Source organism: Mobula hypostoma, chromosome 2, assembly GCF_963921235.1.
Source record: "Mobula hypostoma chromosome 2, sMobHyp1.1, whole genome shotgun sequence".
NCBI classification, from domain to species: Eukaryota; Metazoa; Chordata; class Chondrichthyes; order Myliobatiformes; family Myliobatidae; genus Mobula; species Mobula hypostoma.
Window position 1 is genome coordinate 193250619 of NC_086098.1, and position 12359 is coordinate 193262977.

At 37.9% G+C, this 12359-nt stretch overlaps 1 protein-coding gene across 2 annotated transcripts in view; it reads right to left on the minus strand.

Annotated features, from left to right (window-relative positions):
- The window catches only part of LOC134342771 (tyrosine-protein kinase HCK-like), a 148795-nt gene that overhangs the window by 35000 nt on the left and 101436 nt on the right, over window positions 1-12359 (minus strand). For both annotated transcript variants that reach the window (XM_063041329.1, XM_063041328.1), the window contains exon 10: window positions 2807-2883. In XM_063041329.1, coding sequence (XP_062897399.1) covers window positions 2807-2883 — 77 coding nt within the window. The remainder of the gene's footprint in view (window positions 1-2806; window positions 2884-12359) is intronic.

A 12359-nucleotide genomic window follows, 5' to 3' on the forward strand; every position in this document is an offset into this window, starting at 1 on the left:
CCTACCAATCATTTGTAGCATTTATTTCAGATGGACTGCAACTGCAGTTTTTCTTCGTGCTTTTCAACAAATGCTGCAAATACTTCAATCATGTGGTGTCAGTGTAGAGAGGAAAAATGAGTTGTTATGACAAGTGGATGATCTTACATGAGAACTGTTGAGTTCTCACACAAACAGGAATGACTGGATGTCTGAAATAGTTGAATTCAATATCAGAGGGCAGTAATGTGCCTTGACGGCACAATATATTATCTTTTCTGCAGGCATGGTGCACTTCTCATGAATCAGCAATGAATATCTTTTATCTGAGATTTTCCTTAACCTCAACCCATTGTTTTATAACCTCTTTTGTATCTTTTTTTCTCCAGCACCCTCATATACCTCTTCCATTTACACTCTTCCAGAGAGATCAGCTCTGATTAACAAATACCCTCTCTTACATGGTGCCAACAGTATTTATGCCACTAAACAATCTGGCTCTCCATCCAATCACATATATTTTCTTTGTTTTCAGCATACACCCCCCTCATTAAAACATTAACACAGTTACTTCCTCATTTTCCCAGTTCTGAAATGCAAACTCTCTTTCTTTCATTATAAACTGCCTAACTTGATAAGATTATGAGCATTTTTTCAATTCTTTCTACCTTACATTTTCAGCATCTGCTTCTTCTTGCTTTTCAACTTCTACTTCAGCCTCTTGTCCAGAACCAAGCAAATTTTCACCTGAGTCAGCTGGCTTCTCCGTGGCTAATAGTCATCAATCCTCCACCTTTCATCATCACATCCTAAATCCCAGTTTAAATCCACATCATATTTCACTGAACTATCATGAAATAGCTTCCTTAATCTAACCAGACTGAATTGAAACCTTAATCTTTCATTTAAAATGGTCTCCTCTTTTATTGATGGATTCTTCCTGTCTTCCACATTCTTCCTCATTTGTATTTTTCATTCACCCAATTTACCCAAAAGTCTTCATCCCTTACCTCCGTATTCTCTAATTCCCCCATTGAATTCTTTTGCTCTTCCAATTCCTTTTCCTTACTTTAAAATCTTCTTAAAGCCCTTCTTGATCAGGATTTCACTTCCCAATTCTCCTATCATGTCTAATTCAGTTAACTTTTTCTCTATTTTCTTCGCTTTCACTAAACACTTCAGCACATTAAAATGTACTGTTGGTATGAGGCCATTTCAAAACATATTTATGACCAACATTTCTTCCATTTCAAATTTGTTTGAAATTTTCTCTCTTCAGCTGTTTTATTACAGATTCCACTGTACAGCATTCAACAGAGCCGTGAGTGAGAGGCTGATATGGCTATAGAAGATGACTGTATCATCTGTATGGATGTGGATACGAAAAGAACAGAGTTTAAGTGTTCTGAAGTTCCAGTGTAGTTTAGGTAGTGCACAAAGTCAAACCACTGATTCTGCTGGTAGTTAGCAATGTCAATAATTATCCACCGTTTGTTCAACAGGGAAGAACAATTAATTTTAAGGAATTTTTAAAATTAGATTAGAATTAAGACTGACAATATGCAAAGTGAAGGTCAACTTTATGATGAGCTATTATCTAAAATAATGAAGAAATACAAGACCTTGCTTTGTATTAGATCTCCAATGTTGAGGAATGTTAATAAATTCACAGAAATCAGTTAGTTCTGCTGCAAAGAGTGTGTTCAACATTTTTAAACACAAGAGATTCTACAGATGCTGGAAATCCAGAGCAAAACACACAAAATGCTAGAGGAACTCAGCTCAGACAGCAGCTGTGGAGAGGAACTTGTCTGATGAAGGGTCTTGTCCTGAAATGTCGATTGTTTATTCCCCTTTGTAGATGCTGCCTGACTTGCTGAGTTCCTCCAGCATTTTGTATGTGTTACACCCAACATTTTAAACAGGGTTTTCTGTAGAATCAGGAGTTGAACTGGCACAGAACCTAAGACAGATTCATGACTCCTTAGAACTCAGTTCTTCCGAAACACCTTGGACCTGAAATATTAATTGCTTCTCTTTCCACTCATGCTTCTTGATCTGTTAAGTATATACAGTATTTTCAGTTTTTTTTTCCAGATTTTCAGCATCATTTTCATAAATTTATAACTGGAGATTTTTTTAATAGTAGGTTATTAATAATGTAAGAAGAATAGAAGTATTTGCAAGATTATCAAGTAAGGTTGTTGCTGGAGCAATACTGAAAGAAGTTCATTAATTAAGAAAACTAATTTACGAACAAATCAATTATCTATAAATAGTTGCTAACTTGATCTACTTCAGGTTTTATATGAAATTTATGTGTAAAAATCAGGTGCCAATTCATCCATTTTCCAGGTTTAGATGCTTTATGCAGACGTTAAATACCCAAGAACCTCATTGCTTTCATTGTTAGGTAGAACATTGAACCATAAATAAAAATTGTAATGCCTTCGTGCTTCTCTAAGATAAAGATATGATCAAATAGCATTTAAAGATAAAAATACCTTGTTTTTAAATGCATGGCTGGTCATTGAAGAACTCTTATCTTCAGTATATAATGGGTAATTTTAAGATAATACATTAGAGATTAACATAAGCAATTCATTAAGTATTTTTTGGCAATTTTAAGTGAGGTGCATCCTAATGGAAATATGCTCAAATTATTGTGAGAGTTACAGTTGCATGCTGGTCTTTCAACCACTAAAATGCACATGATATACTAGTTTCCTTTATTAAAAGAAGAACGCTCAGATATACACTTTCAAATGTCTTGCTATTTTGCCCTTGATCTTATAAAAGGTGTTGTAAAAGTACCATGACCACTTACTTGAGCTGAAAAATCAATCAGTTTGGGTAACTGTAATCTGTTCCCTTCATCACTCTTCAAGAAATCTAATAAGCTTCCTGTAGGAGATAGAGGGGTATTTAATTACTTATTAGGTTGAGACACAAGTATAGAATGATCTGGGCATTTATTTTTATTCACACCCATCTTAACAAGATAAACCCATGATGAAAATAATTTTACCGCTTCACTGGTCAGATAAAACAGAGGAAAGAGGAAATTGGTAGGAATAAATATTCCAGTATAATAGAGTCTCATTCTATCACACAGAAAAAAACCTTCCAATCAGAAAAAAAACATCTAGTTTTACTTTAATTTTTAGATTAAAAAAATGTTAAGCACACCCAAATGAATTGCAGTCAGCAATGTGGAGGAAGCTTGTTCAACATTACGAACTTTTCTTTCTGGTTAGCTGACCAAGACTAACATCCCAAACCCCACCCTCTCTAACTGGTCCCTGCTGAGAAATCAGGTGACAGATGGCTTGCTGCAGCTGGCGGAAAGAGGTAGCTGATATCATGCCTGATTTGACACAAAAAAATCATCCAAGATGTCCATAATCCTTTCCAATGCACTGCAGTGCTCTAAAGATGCTGGACCGGATTCTTTTTCAGATTTTGCTCCAAGCCACTAAGTTTTATATGTAACACTGAATGTGTTAAAAATTAAACATTAGCTGGCACAGACAAATCTAGAATCAATTCATCAAAGGGTTCTAACACCAGAAAGTGAAGGAAGAGGTCCTGAGGATTTCAAACATGACGACAAGGTTGAGAAATGTCTGAATCATTTTCAGGCAGTAGACAGGCAATGGTTTCAATGGACAGAAAATTAATCTTGTGACAAGGACTGAAGACCAAAAGATTCAAGCTCTGGTTAGGGGAAATTCCTGGAGATCCAGGTTTGGGTGTTGGTCAATTCTGACCATTGTCGGACAATTTAGAAAACAGTCAAGACAGGCAAAGGTGAGAAAGGACTGTGTACAATGGCAAATTTCTCTGCAGTTTTGGATGAAGTTTGCAAGAGTAAGTATATAGATGAGCAATGGGAGGAAGATAAAAATAAATCCTCGAAGAACACATTGGTAACGTTGAAGGAGAATGTGATGGAAGACAAGCCTTTGCAGTAGGTTCTCTATTTATGACCAGATGGATAAAAATGGAACTCGATAAGTGCAATCCATCCAGCCAGATGGCAGAAGAGAGATGTTTGAAGAGGATCATTTATTTAACTGTGTCAAAAACTATGGATAGGTTGCAAGGACAAAGAATGATTTTTACTTTTGTCAAAGTCACATAGCTTCTTAGCACTCAAAAATATGAATTGTCTTTCTTCACAATTTTATAGAAAGGCACTTATAAAACAGTCAACACAAGAATTTAACCTGATTCAACATTCATATGCTAATATATATTTCATTTGAATTTCTATTCATGAGTCAGACTCTCTCCAAACCCTACAATTCATCTTGACTGGGGCATGCAGGTTCAAGTGAGAAATTGTTTTAAAAATTAAACTTACAGCTTTACTAAAGCTTCTGGGCCAAAACACTCCTTGATATAATTTCATTACAGGTTCAGTCATTCATTATTAGTTTGGCTCAAAATCCATGTACAGATATAATTCAAACTCTCTTGAATAATTATGGTGCTTGGGTAACTATTGAATTATTCTGCAGCTTTTTAAGTACTATTTGGCAATTTATTGCTCATTTGGAACAATCTATTCTAAAATTACAAATAAAAGTTCTAAACTTTTACATGCAGCTAAAGCATATTATTTTAACTTGATGCCAATTTGCATATGATTTTTTAAAACTTGATTTCCATTAGATTTTCCAATTTTTTTAAAAAAGCTCAATCTAAATGATAATGTACCAAAATATGGCACTAATTATTAATTGAATACTTAATAAATTACATCTATTTTAAAACAGGACATGTTCTTTAACCAGCATACAGAAAATACTCTATTTTTTCCAATATTTATAAATGCACATCAAAGACGATTGTGTTGTAATTTTTTTTACAATTTAAATGAAATACTTTGCTCTCTGCAAAATCATTTGTTGTGGTTTGAGGGACTGGAAAACTCTAAAGTTGAAAACTAGCGCATACCTTACACTCACGACTGACCACATCCTCCCTCACATTCATTAAGGATGTAGGCAATGAATTGCCTGTGTACTTGCAAGAAAACTGATATGTTCACAGATAGGCTGCTGTTTAGATGTATGAAAGCTTCTCCTGTACCATAATGAAATTGCTTTTCTTTAACTTTAGAAATGATTAAAGTTAGTGGGGCAGATATTTGGTGACAAATTCTAGGAAATATGGCATAAAATGATCATTTTGTTCAGTGGAGTAGAATAGGAAGGGAAGCTCAGAACATCTACTTAGGCTGACCCCCGGGATCAATAAAGTATGACTATGACTATGACTATGGCTCATTCTTCCTTACAAAATAGCAAGCCATTTTGCCTACTGAATGTATGTTAGCATTTTGAATGATCCTGTATGTTGCATTCCTCCACTTAACTCTCTGTAACCTATTCTCTCTCACATGCTCATTAACTCCCTCCTAATCTTCCTACTACTGACTTACATAAGAGGAACTTAGAGCAGCCAATGAACCTGCCAACCAGTGCCACTGATGTTGTGGGAAGAAATTGGAACATCTGGGGAAAACCCTCATATTCAAGGGTGGTGTAAACTCCACACAGCCAGTATCAGAGGTTAGGGTCATGCCCAGGTTGTTGGATTTGTCAGGCAGCAGCTCTTCTTTGTGTTTCAAGTGTGCAATAAAAAAATAAATAAGTCGATATTCTTGATTGCTAAATTATAGACTACAGACTATACTCATAAGTACTAAAATTGTGAAAATACCCATCTTTGTACTAGCTGAGACAAATCAGGAAATGTGCAAAACTGTAGTTACAGACGGTAATACACTAACAGCATATTGAACAGGGTATAAAGGAGAGTCCAGGGTAAACTGCCTATTGTCCACCTAATGGCTTAGATTTAAATTCTATCAATATCATATTCAAAGCTTAGAACTTTCCTTCTATATTGTCTGGGATTCAGGCTGGTCTTCCTGTTCCCAATTTTCTCTCCTCAGATATTTAAATTTAAAATGAAGTAGTGTGATTACTCATTGATAGATCTATTATCAATACAACTAAGCATATTACTTAACCACATTGGAATTCTGCCCTTTCCCAATTCCCATGCATAAGCACTTCCAAGCAAAGCCAGGATGGTGATTTGAATGAGGAACTCAATTTTCCACAATGGAAGATAAAAGAAGTCAAATAGCAGTTGAGATACTGATCTCAGTTGCAACGTGTTTAAAACAGTGATTCAGAACAAATTTGCAAACTCTCTATACGTTAATTAGAATTATACTCCAGATTTAAAGGTAAAAAACATTCACAGGAGTGGACTGCAAGACCCAATGATCCCGATATGCTACTTAGCAAGTCAGTAGTTGGTCAGCATTTTGATCTTTACTTTGCTGAATTGTTCTCATAAACGTTAATTCCCCTAGAGCCCCAAAATCTAAGTATGAATAAGTTTAAAGACTCCACATCCACAATCCTTTGAGGTTCAGGAATTCATAACCCCCCTCATCACAAGGGCTCATCCATTGATAGGAGAGGGACGAGTTTAATTTATGAGCTCATAATTGCGTATTCAATTACAGAACATGAAAGGTCTTTTTTGAGCAAAATCAGCTGTTCAACTCAATGCACAGATGCACATTGGGAAGGATATCAGACCAAGGCTGGGGTGGCTTGGTAGCATAGCGGTGATTGTAATGCTTTTAGCGTACCAGTGAAGAGGGTTCAATTCCTGCTGCTGCCTGTAATGTGTTTGTACATTCTCTCATTCGTCATGTGGATCTCCTCCGGAAACACTGGTTTCCTCCCACATTCCAAAGACGTAGGAGTTAGTAAGCTAATAAGTCACATGGGTGTAACTGGGTAGCAAAGACTTGTTGGGCCAGAAGGGCCTGTAACCATGCTATAATTACAAAAGTAAAAAATATTGGGCGAGAACCAAAAGGATATAAATTATGTAAACAATTTTGGAATTCTTTTATCTATGAACATCCACCAGAGGTCTGGTAGAATGAGTGGGTTATAAAATTATGCAAATACTTGCTTCTAGTGATTCACTAACTAATGGCATGAATGATTCAGCAGAAAGGGGAACTACTCTGTACACAAATTTATTTCAGGGAATATCCAGTAATAACTAGAGCTGTTGCTCTGAAGCTAGAGTGACCTGATTTTTCTTACTGTGATGCATGGATGACCTGCAGGTAGTTTGATTTCCTCCCACATTCCAAAGAATCGGAATCAGAAACGGGTTTAATATCACTCGCATGTGCTGTGAAATTTGTTAACTTAGCATTAGCAGCATATGTATGTACCTATATAAAATAAATTAAATAAGCAGTGCAAAAACAGAAATAAGAAAAGTAGTGAGGAAGTGTTCATGAGTTCAATGTCCATTTAGAAAATGGATGGCAGAGGGGAAGAAGCTGTTCCTGAATCGCCAAGTGTGTGCCTTCAGGCTCCTGTACTTCCTTCCTGATGGTAAAAATGAGAAGAAGGCATGCTCTGCATGGGGAAGTTCAAAATAATGGATGACACCTTCCTGAGATACTGTTCCTTGAAGATGTCTTGGATACTACAGAGGCTAGTAACCATGATGGAGCTGATTAATTCTACAACATTCTGCAACTTACTTTGATCTTGTGCAGTTGCCCCTGATCACCCCCACACATACCAGATGGTGATGCAGACAGTCAGAATATAGAAGCTTTTGAGTGTTTTAGGTGACAAGCCAAATCTCCTCAAACTCAATGAAGTATAGCTGCTGTCTTGCCTTCTTTATAGCTGCATCAATATGTTGCGACCAGGTTAGATCCTCAGAGATATTGACACCCAGGAACTTGAGATTGCTCACCCTATCCATTTCTGATCCCTCTATGAGGATCGGTTTGTGTTCTCTGGTAGTCCAGAATCAGCTCTCTCGTCTTGCTAATGTTGAGTGCAAGGTTGTTGCTACAACACTCAACTGGCCAGTATATCTTGCTCCTAATCTGAGACTCTGCCATCTGCCAACAATGATTGTATTATCAGCAAATTTATAGATAGCACTTGAGCTATACCTGGACACACAGTCATTGGTGGCGAGAGAGTAGAGCAGTGGGCTAAGCACACATCCCTGTGGTGTGCCTGTGTTGATTGTCAATGAGACTGAGATGTTATTTCCAATCCACACAGATGAATAAACTCTTCTTGGGCTTCCAGCCAGGTACAGGTGTCGATTAGTCGATTATCACCGACATTTCAATGCCAAACTCTGCCATCTTCTTCAGGGATAACGCCTGGAGCATGTCAAGGTACAGGATGGCTAGCACAGACTTAGTGGGCTCAAGGGCTTGTTTCCACTATATACAGTTTAACTCTGTGACACATTAAGCACTCTGATTTTATTTTACAAACAAAATAAAACTGAATTGAGAGCATACAGATGAGCAAAGTTGGAGAAATTCAGTACACTATTTTGTTTTATGTTGCTGATACTTGGTGTTTTGTAAAGTTTTCCACATTTAAAGAGATGACAAGACACAAAGTATAAAAAATAAAGAGGGGAGAAATGAAAGGGTTTAATATATTAAATGCCTAGAAAGGTACAGAATTTATAAATTTATTTATTGAGATACAGCTTGGAATAGGCCATTTGGTGCAATGAGCTGTGCTGCCCAGCAAATTCCCCGATTAATCGTAGCCTATTCGCAAGACAATTTACAATGACAATTAACCTGCAACCAGTACGTCTTTGGACTGTGGGAGGAGACCCAAGTGATCATGGAGAGAATGAACAAACTCCTTACTGTCAGCAGTGTGAATTGAACCGGGGTCCCTGGTACTGTAAAGTGTTGTGCTAACCGCTACACTACCGTGCCATCCAAGAGTGAAGTTAAACAGAGAATTTGGCAAGGAATAAAGGGGTATGAAAAAATACTGTTCAAAAAAAAAATCACAGAAAATCCAAAAATGTCTTATACTGTAAGTATGTTTCAAGCCAGGGACCAAGGAAAGAATTAAGAGCCAAGGAAGGAAATTAGGGAACCACATCCAAATTACTATATATGATCATTTTGCTGGCCATCTGCATTCAGTCCATGAGAGAAATTTTCAGCTTCCTGTTGCAGGACCACTTTAATCCTCAAACCCACACCTATTCTACCCTCTCAGTGTCATCAAAGCAAAAGAGCTCATGGATTCCAGGAAGAGAGCAGTGCATATGCTCCTCTATATTGACAGTGTTGAGTTTGAGGGTGTTTGAGAGCTTGTAGGACCTAGGAGTGAACATCACCAATAGCCTGACCTGTCCTACCATGTGGAAGCCATGGCCAAGAAAAGTCACCAACAGCTCTATTTCCTCAGGAGGCTAAAAGGGGTTTGGAAAGGCCCCGTCAACCCTTACCAATTATTATTGAGGCACCACAGAAAGCAACCTATCTGAAAGCATTATAGATTGGTATAGCAACTGCTTTGCATGTGACTGCAAAGAGTCATAAACACAGCTCAGGGTATCCTGGGAACCACTGTCACCTCCATGAACTCTGTAATTCTCTCTGCCTCAGTCAAGCAACCAATATAATAATATTATTATAAGAACCACCCACCCCAGACATTCTCTCTTATCCCCTTTTCCATCAGGCAAAACTCAAAGGCAGGTTTCAATAGGTTTAAAGACAAATTCTATCCCAATATTATAAGACTATTAAATGGTTCATTGGTATGATAAGATGGACTCGTAACCTCACAATCCACCTTGTAATGATCTTGTACTTTAAATTATTTTTTTACCTGCACTGCACCTTTGCCCTGGCTGTTACAGGTTATTCTGTGCTATTATTATTTTACATTGTTCTACCTCAATGCATTGTGTAATGATCTGATCTGTACCAATAGTACGTAAGACAAGCTTTCCCTGTATCTCTGTATAGGTGACGATAATAAAACAATTCCTCCAAAGGTGCTCAGTGATCCAGCTGTTTGTTCCTTCAGCTATTTGTTTGTTGCTCCAGATTCTAGTATTTGCAACCTTTGGAGTCTCCATCTGTTGTGACCTGTTGGTCTTTAGCCACATAAACTCGAGGAAAATCTTGTCTTCCACCTAGTTGCTCTGCAACCATCTGAAATGAACACTGAATTTTCCACCTTCAGAAAATGACTCTTTCAACTTTTCCTTAGATTCCTTTTTCATTTCTATAAAATGACTTCTTAATGCTCAGTACTTGTGCTCCATATCCCATAATCTGCCACAGCTACCTGCTTTCAAAGATGTTTATCCCATATTCTTTTGCTTGATTCCTCTCTCGTCCGACCCCCACCCCAGATCTTCTGAGAAATGATCACACTTCATTCTTCCCACATTTCTGAGGAAGGATCCTCGACCCAAAATGATAATTTATTTCTCTTTCCACAGATGTTGGTTGACTAGCTGAATTATTTGCGTACTTCTGTGTGTTTCAGACTCCAGCAGAGTGGAGGTAACAGCTAACATTCTTAAAGAATACTTTGACCAGCCAATCAAAAGAGGGTTTGATGCAAATATCTTAGGTGAGCAGGGTCGGTGTGAAATATCGGTTGGTATAAACATAGTAAAAGAGGAAATATTCATGGGATTTACATTTTTCGTGGTACAGGTAGTTCTGCTGCAATGTGACTGTTATATGTTTGTAAGTAACCTCACCTTATAGGAAGCTGTGTCATGACTGAACAGATTGTGGTTATCTTCAAAGCACAATTTAAGTAGGTTTTTTCAACTGTGATCACTTTATAACCAATGTGGCCCGTGTAAGGCAAATAGTGTTCCCTTATCCATCAATCACATTGTAACCAATTCACACCATGGAAGGCTACCTTGCAGCAAAGCTACCTGTGCATGAATTATGAACCCTGAACAATTAAATTGCAGGCTGTTATAGAGGCAAATAACATAAATATAGAGGCTAAAGTCATGATATTTCATTCCTCCTTGGCTACTGGAATGGTGCCAGAGGCCTGCTGAGTTGCTAACATATTGTTTAAAAAGGCAGCAAGGGATAATTGAGTAGTTAAATGTCCACCAGTTTAACTTTGTTGGGGGACACAGTATTGGAATCCATTCAAAGAAATAACAGAAACCTTCATTTAGTAAAGCACAATTCGGTCAGGTTTTGTTAAATAAAGTCATGTTTGGTTAACTTGATTGAATTTTTTTATGAGGTAGCAAAAGTAGTCAACTGTGCATTTGATATAGACTTTTAGCAAAGCCTTTGACAAGGTCACAAGCTGCAAACTACTCAAAAGTGTAAAAGCCCATGGGATTTGAGCAAGAGCGACAAATTCAATTTAAAATTAGTTCAGTGACAGGAAACAAAGAGTAATGCTTGATGGGTGCTTTTGTTACTGAAAGGATATTGTTACTGGAGCTCCACAGTGTCCTGGCCTTGGTCTTTTTCTTTTCTGGTAATACAATCTGGACAGGCGACTCCACATAAAGCAATTTACAGGTGATTGACAGTTGGAAGGAAAGCTTTTGACAGGGCCAAGACATAGTTTGGTCAGTTGGGGAGAAAAGTGGAAATCAATAGTGTGAGGCAATACGTTTTGGATTACTGAAAGATGTGGAGAAACCAAGGGTCCTTGTTACTATATGTTCATAGATACTCAAAGGAGGTAGTGCAGGTGAATATGGTGTTAACAACAGAGTGCTTCCTGTTATTAGCAAGGTGTAGAATAAATCCCTCACTGGCAGTTTGTTCATCCCTCATTGCCTTTGAGAAGGTGGTTGGAGCAAAATGAAGCACTGCAGCCTTTCTGCTGAAGGTGCTTCTGGATAGAGAGTGCTAAGACTTACACCCAGGGACAATGAATGACCATCAGTGTAGTTTCAGGCCAGGACAGTAAAACTTAGAGAGGAACCTGTGGCTGATGGTATTCCCAAGTACTTCTTACCCTTGTCCTACAAAATGGGAGTCATCACATGTTTGAGACATGCTACTGGAGTACTCGCAAGTATAGTCCCTTTTGTAAATGATGCACACTACAACCATCATGTGAAAATGGAATATTTAGGGTGTCGATCAAAAGACCTGCTTTTTCATGGGAGATGTTGAGCTTCACGAGAGTTGCTGGTGCTGCATTCATCAAGACAAGTGGGAAGTTTTCCCCCAGTCCTGATTTGTGCAATATAAGATAGTGGAAATGGCTTAGAATGTGAAGTGATACACAACACAGGACACCTAGCCTCTGACCTGCTCTTGCAACCTCTGTATTTACAGGGATGCTCCAGTTGAGTTTTTGGTCAATGACAAACTCTAGGCTGTTAATGATGGGGCCTCAGTGTCGGTGATGCTATCGATTGGCAAGGTGGTAAGACCTTCTCTTGTTGGAGATGATTGCTGCCTAGTGCTGCCTTTGTGGCATAAGTGTTACTTATCAGCCCTTGCCTGAATGTTGTCT